The 17,715-nt window shown below is 36.4% G+C and overlaps 2 protein-coding genes across 2 annotated transcripts; both read left to right on the forward strand.

Annotated features, from left to right (window-relative positions):
* The first annotated feature begins 22 nt into the window (after window positions 1–22).
* Window positions 23–5,961, forward strand: LOC134805084 (uncharacterized). The gene is given in 4 exon segments (XM_063778374.1): window positions 23–288; window positions 380–550; window positions 3,095–3,348; window positions 3,350–5,961. Coding segments are annotated over 4 exon segments (1,026 nt in total). The 5' UTR covers window positions 23–179; the 3' UTR covers window positions 3,842–5,961.
* A 4,851-nt stretch (window positions 5,962–10,812) lies between these two features.
* LOC134805083 (follicle cell protein 3C-1) lies at window positions 10,813–16,549 on the forward strand. The gene is made up of 3 exons (XM_063778373.1): window positions 10,813–10,974; window positions 11,391–11,570; window positions 16,318–16,549. The coding sequence occupies exons 1-3, from the start codon at window positions 10,834–10,836 to the stop codon at window positions 16,489–16,491; spliced, it is 495 nt and encodes a 164-aa protein (XP_063634443.1). The 5' UTR covers window positions 10,813–10,833; the 3' UTR covers window positions 16,492–16,549.
* The last annotated feature ends 1,166 nt before the right edge of the window (window positions 16,550–17,715 follow it).

The raw sequence follows: 17,715 nt of genomic DNA on the forward strand, positions 1-17,715 counted from the left end.
ATAGCCCATAGAGGTTCAGTCAAAACTAAAAAAATGGAAATGGCGTTGAGTAGCGCGCAAACTGCTTTTTATGTAGTAATGACATTTACTAATTGATTTAGATCGTGATTCTTGTTCATATAAAGTTGCAATACAGTATAATAATGGAATAAAACCTGTCTAGGCAGCCTACTAAACCAATGTTCTCTAGCAAACAACATCTTCGGAAACGTACTCCCGAAAATGGTGCTGACCGAGAAGAGTTTTTGTCATTGTTAGTGGACGAGTATTTAAATTCTAATTCGTATGGTAAATATTCCCTCCTAATTTTGCTCTTTTTATATACATGCAATGCTAAAATATTATATCACATGGGAATTTTGGTATTTACAATTTTCAGATGCAAAGTGCCAAGTGTTAGCTAATTTGGCTAATTTTGGGTACGATCCCGTCAATTATGATTACATCCGACGAGTTGGTGTCCTGGACATTTTCCTGCATGTTTTGAAGAATGAATCTGACGTCACGTTGCTTCACTTCGCCTGTGCAGGGATTTGCAACTTGTGCATAGGTAAATAGCAAAATCAATGTATAATAACTCCCCGACCCCAAGGCAGACCAAAAAAGCGACGGCTTGATGTCGTGAAAGCAGATATGAGCGTGAACGGGCTCACACGAGACGACACCCAGGATCGCGCAAACTGGAGGAAAGCAAGTAGGAAAGCGGACCCTGGCAAAGGCCGGGATAACGCTAGGTAGAAGAAGAATGTATATTAACTTCATATTTTATTATTATGCTTTTCATCTTCATCAAGGTTTTTAATATCAAGATATTTCTGATGTAAAAATGTATACAATTTTTGATCCAGATATGTAACTGACAGGACTGTCTACTTAAAATGAATTACACTGCACTTTGTCAGCCTACTTTAACTTACAGCATCATCATATGAGGAGGGCCAACTAGCTATGTCAGGATTGACTTGAATCTTCCATTACATGGTCAATAAACATTTTTTTCTTGTCCATTTGTTGAAACTGCATTTTAACCGTTACATTTATTCATTTAACATTTGCGAATTTTTCAATGTGCTGTGATTTTGAATATGCTACTAGCCATATATTTGTTTAGTACTATGCTGTTGTTTATTAGTTTTATTACCTTTAATTAAATATTGATTTTACACTTGTTTAAATATATACATAAGAAGCCCAATTCTTGACCATAGCAGCTTGACACATTATGTATATTCTATATACATAATGTGTCAAGCTGTATTATAAATATACATCTCTACTAGTATTATAAATCCCTACTTATTATAAATGTGAAAGTAACTCTTATCTGTCTGTTACCTATGCACATAAACTGCTGAACAGATTGGAATTGAATTTGGTATGAAGATAGTTGAAGGACGTATAATCGTTTTTATCATCATCACATGCAGACGAAGTCACAGGAAGGAGCTGTTATAATATGAGAGAAAAAGTTCAGGAGTTTGTGTAGCTGTAGATGCTTTATGGTGCTTGAAATCACGATTTTGGTCCCAAACAAGGACCCAAGACAATGCAAGGACCATAAATAATTTATCTGATTAGTACCATGCTTGGTTATATTGTTTGAAACAAACATTAAAACATTATGTAATATCAATTGATGCTTGCAGCATAGCAGTTTGCTTGATAAGTGTGGTGTATAAAATTGACATGATATACATATATACAATTTTTATTTTTTTGTAAACAGCTCTTGCGAATTATAACTCAATTTTTTATGGGTGTGGTATGTGTATGTAATGACTGTTCAGTCAATGTTAAAGATATATTATGTACATATTTCCACAGAGTAAGGTTTGTAATTAATAGGGGGCGTCAACTGTTCAAATCTCCTTATAATTTGTAAATGTGTTAGTTGTGTGTATTTGTTTGTTTGTGTATGGTGAGTTAATGGACAAAAAGTTTTTTTTTATGAAATGGAGTATTTTTAGGTGAGTTGGAATGAGGTCGCAATAAACATATTATATTAACGAGTACATAATTCTCGCTAACTTTTTTTTCCGAATGTTTAATGCAAATTATAAAAGATAAAACAAGCTTTTATTATTAATTCACTTAACCTGTAGCCCTCCAGAGTGTCCTATAAAAAAGACTTCCATGGGGACTTCCAACCACTTGCAGATGTTGGCCCTAAAAAGTATTTTCGTTTATTTATGCTTTATCCTCTATGAGTAGCAGATATGTTCGCAATGCGAGTTGAAATGATTAAGTTACATTTTTATTTTTATTATATAGGGTGACCTTAGCCATTGGACAAACTCTGAAATCCCACGTAGGGTTACTTCTCAGAAATGCTCTAACGGTAATATTTTTTTAAACTTGAACAATAGATAAAAATATAAATTATCAAACAAAAGTTATTTCCAATAATCAACAACAAAAAGAAACATACTGTATCAATCATTGGCAGTGCTTTTGACAATTTGTTTGAAAATGTGCGGCAATGATGACATTTGTCAAAAGTCAATCTTATTAATGTCATGAATAAAAAAGATAATCAAAACGGTTGAAGAAGGTTTTCATACTATTTATTACCTCAGGATCTACTAAAACATACAGGTTGCTCCAAAGTAAACAGATTGTAATTTGTTAATTTCTTCGTAACCGCTACACCGATTGTTATGATACTGGTTCTAACTGGATGTAAATTTCGGCTTAGTCCAATGGCTATAGGGACACCCTGTATATACCTTTACATATGTTATGTGACATCATAATAAATGAACCTGTTATCAAATCAACATACAACAACATAAAATAAGTTGGCCATAAGAAAGTAATGCAGATAGTAAACAAATAATAACATTGGTCAATCAACTGCTATCGAAAAGATATATATGTAGGTAATTTTAAATATGATAAAAATCAGTACTTGAAATGTTTAGCTTTATAAAAATATATTGTCTAATGGTCACGTTTAATCTCATTCATATATCCGCTAGATGATAATAATAATATTAACATTTTAATATGAATTTACATGTACGTCTGCCAATACAAATAATATATGTGTTATGCATGAATCCAATAATAAGTCAATTTATTTGCTTATTTTCAGATCATCTGAATGCAGAATACATTTTGGCAAATGCCGGGTTAAAACCTATTATCGACCGGTTAGGAAGCCAACACTGTGAAACTGTTGCTGATACAATAACTATATTAATCAGTTTATACAACAAGGAGACAGAAGCTGATATAAATACTACTGAAGTAAAACAGCGCATGCAGGACTTAACGAAATCGGATGACAAAAGGCTTGTAAATTTGGCTTCTTTGTTCCTCAATAATACTCACAATTAGAATCATGGCAAAAAGTTGAACGACAGCCCTCAAGATGTTGTCAAACAGATTTCCATTTCTAGTTGCCAACAACAAAAATTATCAGAAAATTTGTAAACTACACACGACATCGTTTAGCAGTACAGCTTTCAAAGCTGGCGATAAAATTCGAATACAAAAGACATTGACTCAGAAAGATCTCGATGCATTTTCAAATCTCACAAGTGATCATAATCCACTGCACAAGAATAATGGGAACAAGAGGCCCATCGTCCACGGCGCGCTGCTGAACGGCCTGGTGGCCGGCCTCATCGGCACGCACCTGCCGGGCCCGGGCACCGTCGTCGTCTCTCAAACCATGAAGTTTCCTAATAAATGCTTTGTTGGTGAAAAGCTGACTATAAGCGTGGAACTGGTAGATGTTAGAAAGATCCTCAAAGTGAAGTTCTTTTGTATTGTTGAAGAGGAAAAGAAGGTTGTGTTCGAGGGCGAGGCTAAACTCATGCTAGCCAAAGACTGTTAATTTTTTTCACGTAATTTGTTCTGAAAATAAACTAATATACATAATAAGATAATATAAATATGGTTCATTTTCCATACATGCGATTTTGTCTTAAATCGAGCGTCGCCTAGGATCACTACATATTACCTAGAGTCGGGGCACCGGGCCGCACGCGTCACTTTCGTGTGTTTTAAATAAGCCGCACCAGTTTTTATGCGTCGAAGCCCATTTTAACAAATTAACGAAATACAGTAATACTTCCTTACACATTTATTAATACATATTATCAGTATTAAACACGCAAATTAGTGTTACCCTAATAACAATATGTAGGTACCACGTTGGTCAGGCAAGACAACTATCGCTTGTATGGACACTGACGTTGATAATCATCCTTAAGCCCTTTATATAATTATTAGATTTTAATAAAGTTTATATATATATGTTTAAGCTCTGATTACTATTTCGATATATTACTATGCATGTAAGTGAAAATCTATAATATGAAATGTGATTTTAATATAATAAATAATAGTGTGCCAATTACGTAGCTTCTAACTCTAGGTTAGAAATTATGAACTCTTGTGAAGTACAATTTAGAATTTATTCTAATATAATTAAAACGTAAGTCCCTGGTTTAAATATCTCTTAAAAGAAGTTCTTCTGAAATTGTCCATTATAGTCGGTGATTATAGTCAATAACTTGTTAAGACTGATAGTCTCTAATTTATTGTTTGTATTCACAATTAGACATCCTCAATTGAAAAGGATTCAAAGATTTCTACATTTACCGCTATTTAAACGTTATGTTACCGAAATGGTTTTAATTTTAATATGTTACTTTCCTACACTGAAAAGTTTACGTTGCGTTGCAAGTTGAACGTGCTAGTCGGCTGCGGGCCCATAATGGTCAACTTTGCGCGCGGCAATTTAATAAGCGATATTAAGAGATGGGCACTGAATGGTCTCACTGTCGTACCTACTCGTATAATAATACCCGACCATAATACGCCTTTTCGATGCAGCGCTGTGTCGACTTCTAGGTGTTCAATTTAAAAACAAAATCAACGAGGACTAAAGTTGAGTTTTCGTAACCGTTACAAGGTCCAGGGTGCGTAGCCAACATGCCAATCGTTTACTGTCGCTAATAGAGAGAGATGAATACGCTACGCCACGGAGCGTTAACGATTGGCACGTTGGCTGAGCACCCTGAACAGTGGAATTTAAAGCTATATTAACGCTTAAATTCTCGTAATAATACTCGTAAATTGGTTGGTTGTATCTTATTAACTATTTGATGCTTGTGGGTTGTGTGGTTATTTAAAAAGTAATTTTAGTTTATGTACTAACAACACTGCGCATAATGATCTTTACCGAAGTTGCATTTAAAGAGATGTCTCCTCAGCTTAGTAGCGGGTACTATTTTGTACTGTACCTATACACATGCATGCCAAATTTCTCACAGAAATTTCGAAACTATAAATCCGTACACGGCGGGAAGAAGTTGATAACTCGAGATATTCTACCGAAGAAATTTGAACTTAAAATAAAATTACATAAGGTTCAAATTTCCTCAATTTTTCCCGCGAGTTATCAACTTCTTCCCGCCGTGTACGGAAATTAGGGTTCCTAGTTTGACTACGAACTCTGAATATACTTCTTAATTTTGATATTTTAGGTTATATTTTGTTTAAGGTATGCTAAAATGTTGGCTTAGTGATCGCATCGACAAAAAAAATGTTGGGGCACGGTTGTGTACTCTCTATAAAACATCAACATTTTACGGTATACACCGTGTTTTTTTTGATTTCCGTTAATTTCAAGGGTGCATACCTGAGCTTAAATCAAGTAACTTTCCCAAAGAGACCGATATTCTAATTAACTCCATTTCGAAGATAATCAATATTTTATTTTTTTCCTATAAGGCCTCTACAAGCTTGTACACTTGCCTTAAGGCCGGTTTACATATTGATTAGTGTTTAGAATGAGTTCATACATTTGCTACTAAACTTAAGTAAAATCTCGGTCGATCGATGTTCGAATTGACATTGATATGTCACAGATTTCAATTGTTTGGTTTAGTTAAATGTAATGCCCGTGTTACAACAACGCTATATGCTACATTTAATTACTTTTTAATATTAATTTTTCTGAAAAAAAAAGCAAAAATATATTTTTTTTTTCAACATTTACTACGCCATTTAGTTTTCTTAAACGCACTTAACCATACCCCGAAGTTAACGGAATTCAATAAAAACACGGTGTATTAGTTACTATCGATAACACATAAACATATAGGTACTCTTACAGAAAAATTGTTATATTCTGTGGGCATTCACTGCAACAGAATTATTATAAGAAAAAATAGTGTATGCTGTACCCCGCTAATATTAGGTCCTTACCTATGAAATTGGCGTTTTTGTTCATAGATATAAGTCTGATCCTAGTTTTTTTTTTTTACAAAAGTACATACACAATTACAATAAAACTACAGTGCACTCAATAAACAACGATTTTACATACAATTAATTGTTATTTTTTATTGTTAAGTGTTCAGAATTAAGCCTTGAAAATAGGTCTTTTCATGTGCTGTCGGTTCGAGTATTAAAATTACTTATATTTTTCTAATGGTACCAATTTTCAAGAAATGGAGATATTGAAAACATACCTTAAAGGTGTCAAAAATTACTGGAAAAATTTTGTTTGGTTTGAATTAGCCATCAAAAAAATATCCGCAAAATTAATTGTATGGAAATTCGTGTTTCGTTGAAATTCTCCGAACAAAACGCCAATTTCATAGGTAATGACCTAATATTAAAAAAAAGTGTAACCCAGGCATCTTGACTTTAAAAAACATTTAACCTTTTCGACGCCGTGTCAAACATAAAAGCTGTCACTCAGACGCCACGTCACCGAAGTGTCAAAACTGAAATTGAACTTTATGCATATGCAGGTATAGGTCTATGTTGCTCGGTGGTCTGTGAACGATTAATCCGTCTTTGGCGTTGGACCTGCGGTGCGGATATATCGGTCATTGGCGTCCAAAAGGTTAATTTTAACTGCAATAAGTTTGTCTATCATTCAGTACAACAAACAAGTACAGTTAACCCTAAAGAATATGTATGTATTATATGGATATTACACACGTAGGAAAACCTATTCGTATAGTTCTTTTTATAAAAATATAACGACTTACTTTTAATAGGTTTTCGGGCATTTACTTCTATTATACTTTGAGACTAAACTGTCACGTCTAAATTTCCATTTCGCGACGAAACGTATAGTGTTAAACATTAGCTATCGGGTTTGTGACGACCGCTAATCGATCGTTAAAATCCGGAATTAAGGTAAAATGTCCGATTCACCTATTATTATAGGAAAGTACATTTTGTATTAAGGAGCTAAGCTAATCTTTAAATTTTCTATTACGTTTACACGTAGCTAAGATTGTTAGCCGTATGATAAGAAGCCAGCCTCTGCTCGCTCCACAGCGGACTGTACGGTTACCATCAGTTTGTCACTGACATAAACGCCGTCGAGAACGTAATTTACTTTCTATACATCTCGCTCGCACTCGCATATTAGTGCAAACGGGATGTATAGGAAGTAAATTACGTTCTCGACGGCGTTTATGTCGGTGACAAACTGATGGTAACCGTACTGGTCGCTGCCGCTAATCGCAAAAATCGGCGCTGCTCAGAGTAAGACGTGTGTAGTCTTTTTTTTGAGTTGTTTTGTTGTTTATTTATTTTACCCATCATGCAATGATTATAAATAATTAAGTATGATTTGTATTTTCTCTGTGCCTTGTTGAGTTTCAGTTGACTTTCATTAAACATTTTCCTTGTTAGTACGTAATTGTATAATTTATTGTCTTAGCCGTAAGCTTTTACCCATTTTGTTGTTTTATATTACCACGACATATATACCTAAGTATCTTTGTTATCATTCCGGTGACGTGGAAATTGATCCTATCACGCGTAGCACCTTAAGTGTAATTAGAAAACCAGTTTGAACTTTTAATTTAATGGTATTGTGCGAGAATATACGGTAAACAATTTCATTGCATGAGTTTTCGAATGCCACTCGTGGTTGTTAAGCACGGTGGGTCATTTATTTTATATGCGTCAAACTAAACTGTGTTCGCGTCTTTCCTGAAGACATACACAAAACTTAATAAGGGCTACATTATAAAGGTTAATTTTCTTATTTAACCGTTATCCACATGAAAAGGTACTCCTTTTATTTCTATAAGTATGATAAAATCATTACCTACATGCCCACAAGCTGTTAACTATGGCCCACGGGAGAGAAAACTGTACAGTTCGCGCGAACACAAGTTTTCGCTCCTGTAGTTGCCTGTCGGCAATGTTAACAGCTTGTGGGCATGTAGGTAATGGTTTTATCATACCTACTTATCCAAATAAAAGGAGTACCTTTTCATGTGGATAAGGGTTAAATAAGAAAATTAACCTTAATAGCCCTTAACTTTTGTGTATGTCTACAGGAAAGACGCGAACACAGTTTTTGTGTTTGATCCGTATTCATAGGTACCTACAGCCAACTAATTTGATTCCTAGGCCACTAGAACCTTGTCGGATTAACTACTAGGTACATTACATACATCACTCAATATAAGCACTGTCGTAGAAAATAAATAAATAGATTTATTATGACATGGTTCTATAGTGGCCTATAGGAATCAAATTGGTTGCTTAAATTGATGAAAATTAATTTAGCGGATTAGCCGATTGCAAACATTGAAGAGGTGCTGAAGTTATTAGTTCTAAAGAACTATAAGTTTCAGCACCTTACCGTACCGCACCACCGTAAACGGTACGGTAACGATAACGTTACGGCATAATGTAAGTACGGGTAAGAGGCCTTAAGACGTGGGTCTTCAAAGTTTAAAGTTATTCTTATATCGTTTACAATTGTGGTAAATTATAATTTACCTACTTAAAACATACGTTTACGAGTAATGCTGTCTTTATGTAAATTAAATTGAAATATTTTGCAAGAAATAGTTGTATTATATGAGCTAATCTAAGAAGTACATATATGTACAAACATTTTTCCAACGTGATTCGTGCATTGTCGACCCCTTAAGTCTTAAGTGAACAGTGGCAACATATTTGCCGTCCTAACATGAAGGCCAGGTCTCTTAAAAAATAAAATGTCTCAGTTGAAATAGGTACTTACAGTGCACGTGACAGGAATTTGCTGACAATCGCGTTTTTGTATCAATAAGTGTCTACAACCGATTATCTTCGGATCACGTACTTACGTGAAATCGGCATCTCGCGCACGCACGTTTTGCGCGCTAGGACGCTGAGATAGCAGTTTTTTTTATCGTATCTGCCCCGGAGATATGGCTCCCCACATATGCTTATAAAGTCCTAGAAGACCCATGGAGTGAGTAACGAGTTCTCCACGATCCAGTGAACAGTAATGTAAAATTCAAGTCCAGTGGTTGTGACAAGTGTTATTCTTTGGTCGAGGTACGTGCTGGTTATATTTATTAATTTACCTTATTGAAATCAGATGGGTGCATGGTGGTATCTACGAGGAAGCCTCGATTTAAGTATGAGTTAATTTAATTTGATCAATACTTTCTGTTAATAAGCAGTAGAGAACAATAACAAGACGGCTCTACAGAGCATTCTCACTAGAAAATTAAATTTAGAATTATTTGTCCTGTGACATACATAGGTAAGCATTTTCCTGTTTTTTCTTTGGCATAAGACAAGCGTACCCCAGGTCACCACCAGGTCTCATGGTCTCATGGTCATCACCATGGACGGCTCATCACCATGGTCTCATGGTGATGAGCCGTGGCAAAAAGCCGGGACAACGCAGACCATCGTTCTAAATAGGTAGCAAGTTGTGCAGATATGAGGTGTCAGCGTCATGCCAAGGTTACCATGTTCTCGCAATGCGAATGGTGTAACGTAGGTATATGTTGTATGTTATCTAGAAGTAATGCCATCGGTGTATTTAGAATCGACTAAGTGGTAAAAGTTGCTCAAATCTCTTCATAAAATGAAGAGAGCTGATGAAATAATTTTTACCAAAAAGATAAGACTAAAATCTAGAATCTAGATCATCAAATCGGTCGATCAGATACAAACGCAAGTTGTAAAACTTATTCCTTAATGAAGTGTCTGGACGTACGAGGGCTGATCCGAAAGTTGTTAGCTGCTCCGGCTCTACTCATGCGATTGCAATATGATTTATACCATTGTGAGAGATATTTCAATGCCAATTATGGCCATTATTATTTTTTACTTATATGTTTATTTTTTATATAATATATTTTTTACTGAAAGCTGTTTTGTATGGAGTTATAAATTACTAAGAAAAAAACGTTTTTTTTTCACAATTAGATGAATTTCGTATTGAAATCTTTATGAATCAACTTATATTCACCCGGGTCTAATTATTCGGTTTCTTCTGCTATTTTCGATGTATAATGGATAAATAATTTTATATGACACATATATGGCACATTTTTGAATAAGTATCTGTAATTACTACTTTTGATGAAAGGACTCATTATTGACACCTATTAAGTCATAATTAGGTTTAATCAATCAAAATGATTTATACGTAAAAAGACGACCGACATTCACAATTAGCAGAACCTAAAAAAATTATATGTTTTTAAACTAAAAATGTTTATAAAATGATACCACATAATGGCGTCTCAATTACTAATCACCCTAGCTGATGGTTAGGCTTCGACACGTCGCAGAAAAAAAAAATTGAAAAAAAAAACTATGCGTTTTATAAAAACGAATTGACGTCACCTCTTTAAATACTGAAATATCCCTCACAATGGTATAAATCATATTGCAATCGCATGAGTAGAGCCGGAGCAGCTAACAACTTTCGGATCAGCCCTCGTATATGTATAAAATTTCATGTCCCTTTTCTAATATTCTGGTAATACTGGTAATGTAACATAATGTATGTGCTTTTTCTTAAGGAAAAACGTAGCAGCCAAACACGCAATGTGCGGCAACTGGTGGCTGGCTGTGTTGGCGGGGCTGTGCCTGGTGGCGAGCGCCGAGGCTCGGCGGAAGGCCAAGCGGGACGACTTCGAGAGCGCCAAGTCGCTCGAGGACGTGGAATATGATGAGGACGTTGATGGGGTAAGAAACAACGGCCGCAGCCTTATTGCCCCACCACGCAACAGACGTAACCGCCATATTGGAAAACATTCAATTGTTTGCCGTAGTCTTTCGGCATAAATTCCATATCCAACCTGGTTTTTCGATGGCTAATACGCATGTGTGCGCAGAACTTATCAAAAATCTATGTATTTAATGCAGACTGTACTCGATGCCCCCGATTGCAGTCAAAACATAGTACAAGTACGAGCTCAATCTCGAGGGGTCTACTCGTAGCCACCGAAGAATTTTACTATCCATCTTCTGGTTCCATAATCAGAACTGCTCGATGATAACATGATTGTATCAAGAAGTTAATATGAGTGTGTTAAAATCACTCAAATTCTCATAAGAGTAATGTTTTATAATAAAACAAGATAACATTCTGTAACGAACAGGTAGAGCCATGTCAATGCGGCGTTTTCATGTCCCAGCAAGTGGGCATCAAGGAGGGGCGGCGGAGCAGGCCGCGGGGGCCTCCGCAGGGCGAGCCCGTCGTTACCTACGACACCGACGCGCCCAGCCTGCCCTGTGGTTCCGCGGGCTTCAAGCACTGTATCAGCAAGTGCCTGGACGTGGTGAGTAGCAATTCCAACTATAAGGCGCTTTTAGGAATCTACTACATTACATATCTGAGTCTCAGAGCCTCTGAGGTATCCGAGGAAAGATTAGGGCGGAAGGATGTAAATGATAGACTGTCAATCATAATAAAAAGTCATTTTATATGTTGTGATTTCGTATTTAGAAGCCTTCAATCGGTCGTTCTGACGCCGGTAACATAAATAACTATTCGTGTGTCATCTTTTTCCATGATATCGCAAACGATTGGTGCAACCATATTTGCGCAAATAGGTACAGACCTACAGCGATCAAATGTGTCGTGGGCATGAGACTCGTGAAAAGTGGAAATAGATGGCGTTACGTTAATAGGTTAATGCACCTTACAAAAAGGAACTCAACATAGTAAGTTAACTCTATAGGCATTATGCGCGGTGTGACTATCGCGCTTTTGTATTAAAATAAAACATTGATAGTCTTGATTATTTATTGATCTTTGTTAATCGAACATGTTGCCAATCTAGCGACTTTAGGTATGTTGCCAGACAAACTCATGTTATTTTTCATTAGCGAAGATCGCCATTTAAATTGATGCGTCAAATAAGTAGGTAAGTATGTACAATAATCATTAAGTCGGAACTATAGTACATTGTAGGAGAGGACGGAAAACCGCTAAAAGATGGACGAGTGAGTTTGAGGGCCGACACGTTAGTGGAGGCCCTCAAATAATACGAGTCCATCTTTAGCGTTTCCGGCCGAGGCATTACATAGTACTTTTCACGACTACTGCGAGGAAATAAGACAATATTTGCATAACTATAAATACTAGCCCGCGATTTCTCTGATAGCAAATTACTAGCCACTGCCTGTGCTGTCTTTTGAATTTTGGTAGGCGTCAGCGTAAGAATATAATTTACTTCACTAGAAGAACTTATTTTTATAGCGAGCGTAGATTAGTGTCCGACCGAAACATGTTTTTTTGCCGAAACCGAAACCGAAACCGAATGTTCGGCTTTGGCTCTAGTTTCGTCCGAAACCGAAACCGAAACTTTAGTAGACTTGTTAAAATCGTTGAAAAAATGACATAAAACCGCTTTTACACACATATTATGGGGCTGTCAACACCCAATGTCCTTGAAATTGATGTTACTTAAGCAGTTTTTTAACTTTTTTAAAATGACTAGAGTTAGACTAAGATAATTCTGCAACGATTTTGATAACACACGCAGTGCAAGTGCAAGTGTTATTTTAAACGTCAAAACTTCTATGAAATTATAACGTATAAATAACATTTGCACTAGTAGCACTGCGTATGCTATCAAAATCATTGCAGAAATTTCTTGGTCTAACTCTATTCATTCACCAGTCAAGCTAATATGTAGATACAGGGTCAACCAAAATACCAACCAAAAACGCGAGCGCAGCGAGCGCGAAATTCTTTGTTAACAATTTCGCAAGGCCGGGTACCGATCTTCACCTGGGCCTAAAAGTCCGAAGTGCCCCAGTGAGGCGAACTTTCATGCGAAGTCAAAGCCGTGCTTCAGGCTTCAGGATAAGTAGTTGAGCACAGACTCCAACCAATGTCCATTGTATTAAAAAGCGAGACCGCAGGCCGAGCATGGCGCAGCGAGGCCAAAGGCAAAGCTGAAGTAGAGGACATGTGGAACACAAACCAATGGTAAATTGAGGTAAAAAGTGAGGCTACGGTCGAGCATTCGTATGAAAAACTGTACTGGGGACACATTTAAAGGTTTTTTTCTTCGTTTTAATCAATATTCAGCTGTTCAGCCTCGCAAAATATTAACTATTGAGAAAATCAACATTGCGGCACTAGTTGAGCGTATCCTTTAGCCTCGCTTAAAATTTGCCATTAGAGGTATAGTTGGTCAAACCAATTTGTCAGTCAGTAAGAACCAGGAAATCTATACTCATCCTTTTCTTTTGGGTGCTAGTACTAGTCTAAGACAAAGATGGTATGATTCTCTCTGTCTATGATTGAAAGTCTTTTGACAAACTATACATAGGAAAATGACTGAATAAGTGAGTGCATGAATAAGAGCGAAAAAGACATCGTTCGACTCGGGCCGAGCTGGTACTCGGCCAACGGCTACGTGCGACAGTGCTATCTCATTCACTCCAATACAATTTAGACAGTGTGCGCGCTATAGGTATTGACAGCCTCTTAAGACTGCGTCGACTGTCCAGTGGCGCCCTCATTAGTGGAATTGTGTTTTATAATAAACCAATTAATTTCTGTACCTATCAATGAATCAGTATATATATGTAGGTATTAATATTGTTGTCCTACTTATTCCCCAACTTTTGGTCTTTGTCCGAAGTACCATTTCGTAAGTTTCGGCCCGGCCGAAAGGTTCGGCCGTTTTTTGGCCGAAACCGAAACTACAGCCGGATCATGATTTTTTGGCCGAAACTGGCCGAAACCGAACCTTCGGTCGGACACTAGCGTAGATACGTGTTTCTTGTATTTTTTAATCAAACACAATTTACACTATCCAATTCAGTGAGTATTTTCCGATCCCGCCTTTTTAGGGTTCCGTACCCAAAGGGTAAAACGGGACCCTATTACTAAGACTTCGCTGTCCGTCCGTCCGTCCGTCCGTCCGTCCGTCCGTCCGTCCGTCCGTCCGTCCGTCTGTCACCAGGCTGTATCTCACGAACCGTGATAGCTAGACAGTTGAAATTTTCACAGATGATGTATTTCTGTTGCCGCTATATATAACAACAAATACTAAAAACAGAATAAAATAAAGATTTTAAATGGGGCTCCCATACAACAAACGTGATTTTTGACCAAAGTTAAGCAACGTCGGGAGTGGTCAGTACTTGGATGGGTGACCGTTTTTTTTTTTGCTTTTTTTTCGTTTTTTTTTTTTGCATTATGGTACGGAACCCTTCGTGCGCGAGTCCGACTCGCACTTGCCCGGTTTTTTACTTTTTTTATCACTTTTAAGAGGCGTTTTTCTGTTGTTTGCTTCAAACCGACTCTAAACTTAGAAGCGTTTTTGCTAAAAAACCACAAACAGCTACACAAGTAAAAAACGCCTTAAGCGTGAATCGAATGAACTGACTGAATGAATGAATGGTTTTGACATTTCTTTTTTTTTAACAAGAAATTGGTCCTATAAATAACCTAATTTTATTTTTGAAGGATAAAGTTGCGGCAAAAAAGACCTTTTATTGATTTTTATGTTTTAAATGATACTCATTGCTGTAGCGAACCGTCACCAATGACAGATTATGATAACATTGAAACATTGTAGTAGTGGTGGTTCAGGTGCTACAGCTATTGCCTACTTTCCAGCTTGGTTTTAGACCATCTATTGCCACCCCATTGCCACATTTCCGGACAGTGGCGTGAAAATTATGATTCTTGATATGTACCCAGTAATTAGGCAGAATGTTATAGATGGTCAAGCAAATCTTGTCAGTAGAAAAAGGCGCGAAATTCAAATTTTCTATGGGCCGATATCCTTTCGCGCCTACATTTTTCAAATTTGCCGCCTTTTTCTACTGACAATATCTGCTTGACCCAGTATAATTGAGCATTCCTAAAAAGTTTGTAAGTACTTTTATACAATTAAAAAAAAACAACGGTTTGCACTCCGGTAGTGCCGACAGAAGTGAAAACTCAATGACTAGTACAAAATGTCTGCAGCACTATGTATAATTTGACCCATCCTCCTTTCTATTGAAAAACTTTGGTTCCGAAATTGCTGGTCAGTGAGCTTGTTTAAAATTCGAAATTCATATTTGTAGCGTTAATTGTTTAAAATTCGAATAGAAATTGTAAAGTTACCTTGCAGACCTCGCATCTAAATATATTTGGTCATGATATTTTGAGTTTTATTCACAAGTACTAGAGTTCACTTTTATTAGCGATTTCATCAAGATGTAGCTTTATTGAATTATATTTGAGTGATATAAAGTTAGAATGTAACTGTGAGATCCTCGTATTTCAGTCCATACAAGATTAGAACATTGAGCTTTATTGCTTAATATCAAAGTCCAGTTTTAAATAATTGACCTGATTATGATACGTTATGACTAAAGTTCTTTGGTGAATAAAAACGAAACAGCAGGCTCAGGCATACATTTTCGCCGCGCGGTAGAAAGGGAGGAGAGACGCCTTACGCGTTACGCGTTACGCCTTACACTGTTCGAGTTTATCATTTTTTCCCCACCTCAAAAAGTGCACAGCGCCGCTAAAGAAGTTTTCACTTAAATAACTAAAAAACTAAATAACTAAAATAACTAAATAACTAAAAAAAATTATGTTACGTAGGTGACTACCTATTATCACTTAAAGGGACTCCTTTGAGTCTGTCTCTACGTTGATTCTAAATTAGGATAAATCAGCATTCCCAGCTAAAATCAGCTGTATTTTAATTTAATTGTATAGTGACCACTTTAAAAAAATGTTGCCGTCACTTGGAGTGAATAGGGATGGCTGGGGTGAATAGGGACATAACTTAAAATGTGATTTACGCGACAATTTATAAGAAATACCCACACTAATTGTATCATTCGATTAAAAATAATAGTAGATTTTGTATGATATAATTTGTGTGGGTAGCTATTAAGAAATAGCCATCCCTCCTCACCCCGGTTGACGGTAACCCTTTGAAAAAAACCCTCATTAACAGATTGTAAACATGTCAAATGTAGTGATTCTAAATGATTTAGTAAGCGGATTCTGTAACGTTCCGTGTATGAATTTAATCGTATAAATCCTTAATTCACGTTCAGATTCTCAAGTACCTCCCTCGAGCGGGCCCCGTTATCTGCGGCGCGGTGGAGCGCGACGTGCACCGTGAGAAAGCGTTTCTTTTCATCAAGAACTGCGGCGGCGACTGGACTCCCACCAACTTTTCGGCCGGCAAGGAGTTCTGTTGCACGGACGGCCAGCACCACAAGTGCTGACCGATAATGGATAACCGCGCACTTCGGAACATCTAACTCGGTCTATCTCTTTCATTAGAGTTACATTAAAAAATAGGGGAAGATTTTCGAAAATCGAGTTTCGCGGTAAGACTCTATACAGCGGCACATGTGCAACATCGTTCGATCCTTTTGTAACATTATCAGGTACTACCTTATAGGTAATTAGATTCTCACTATTTATACGTTGAACTCTATTGCTGAAAGATAAAGTTTACTAATAAAAATGGGTAGTACCAAAGTACATTATGAACTCTTAACACGGCTCACAGGCTACCCTAGAGACATCTAGAGGCATTTGTGAGCACGGAGAGAGATCACAGAGATAGTCATACATTAATTTATTATTATTTTAGTTTTATAAGAATTATAATTTTTGTACATTACTAAGCTGAAAAACTTAGCATTTATAATATAATATAATATAACAAAAAAAAAACAGATTTACATTCATTTCATTTCATTCTACTCTCATTCCCCTGGCTATACCTATTCGCAAATTCCCAAGAGATTTCGCCTAGCTGTTTTGGTTGTATAATGGAACTTGGCACGAGTTACACAGTTAACACAGTCACCAAAAATGAGATGCTAGTAAAGTGGAATTTCCTGGGAAATTGCGCATAGGTATGACCAGGTGAATGAAATTTTTGTAGAGTGACCTTTACCTACCTAGTTCATTCGTGATTTCATACATTTCATTCACCATGAAATTAATGAAATATACTATGCCTATGAATTTTTTATACATTTAAATTTGTACCTTGTTTTAGTAATTATATAATCAATAAAACAAGCATCATACTATATCGACCTTTATTAAATTGTTTTCCTTCGTATTTTCTCGGAAACGTTCGTATTTATCATGCTACTTCAGTCAACCTCAGTACTTTTTGTACCGAGACTGACTGAAATAGCAAGACACGTTCGTACGTTTCCATGAAAATACCATGGAAAGCAATTAGGTATGCACTACATCTATACTTAGGTATTTACTTTAATACGCACGTATTAAGGCACTTAGATAATCAAAAGGATTAAAACCATCTGTTAATCAATTAGCTTTGATATATATGCAAAATTGCAAACTGTTAGCAGTTTGAAAATAATTATTTTCACCACAGGCTCTCTTTATTCTTTAAACACTGATGAGAAAGTCGCATTTTATTCACAGGAGTGAGAACTGAGAAGTAGGTATGTTGATGTAAA

Source organism: Cydia splendana, chromosome Z, assembly GCF_910591565.1.
Source record: "Cydia splendana chromosome Z, ilCydSple1.2, whole genome shotgun sequence".
Taxonomy (NCBI): domain Eukaryota; kingdom Metazoa; phylum Arthropoda; class Insecta; order Lepidoptera; family Tortricidae; genus Cydia; species Cydia splendana.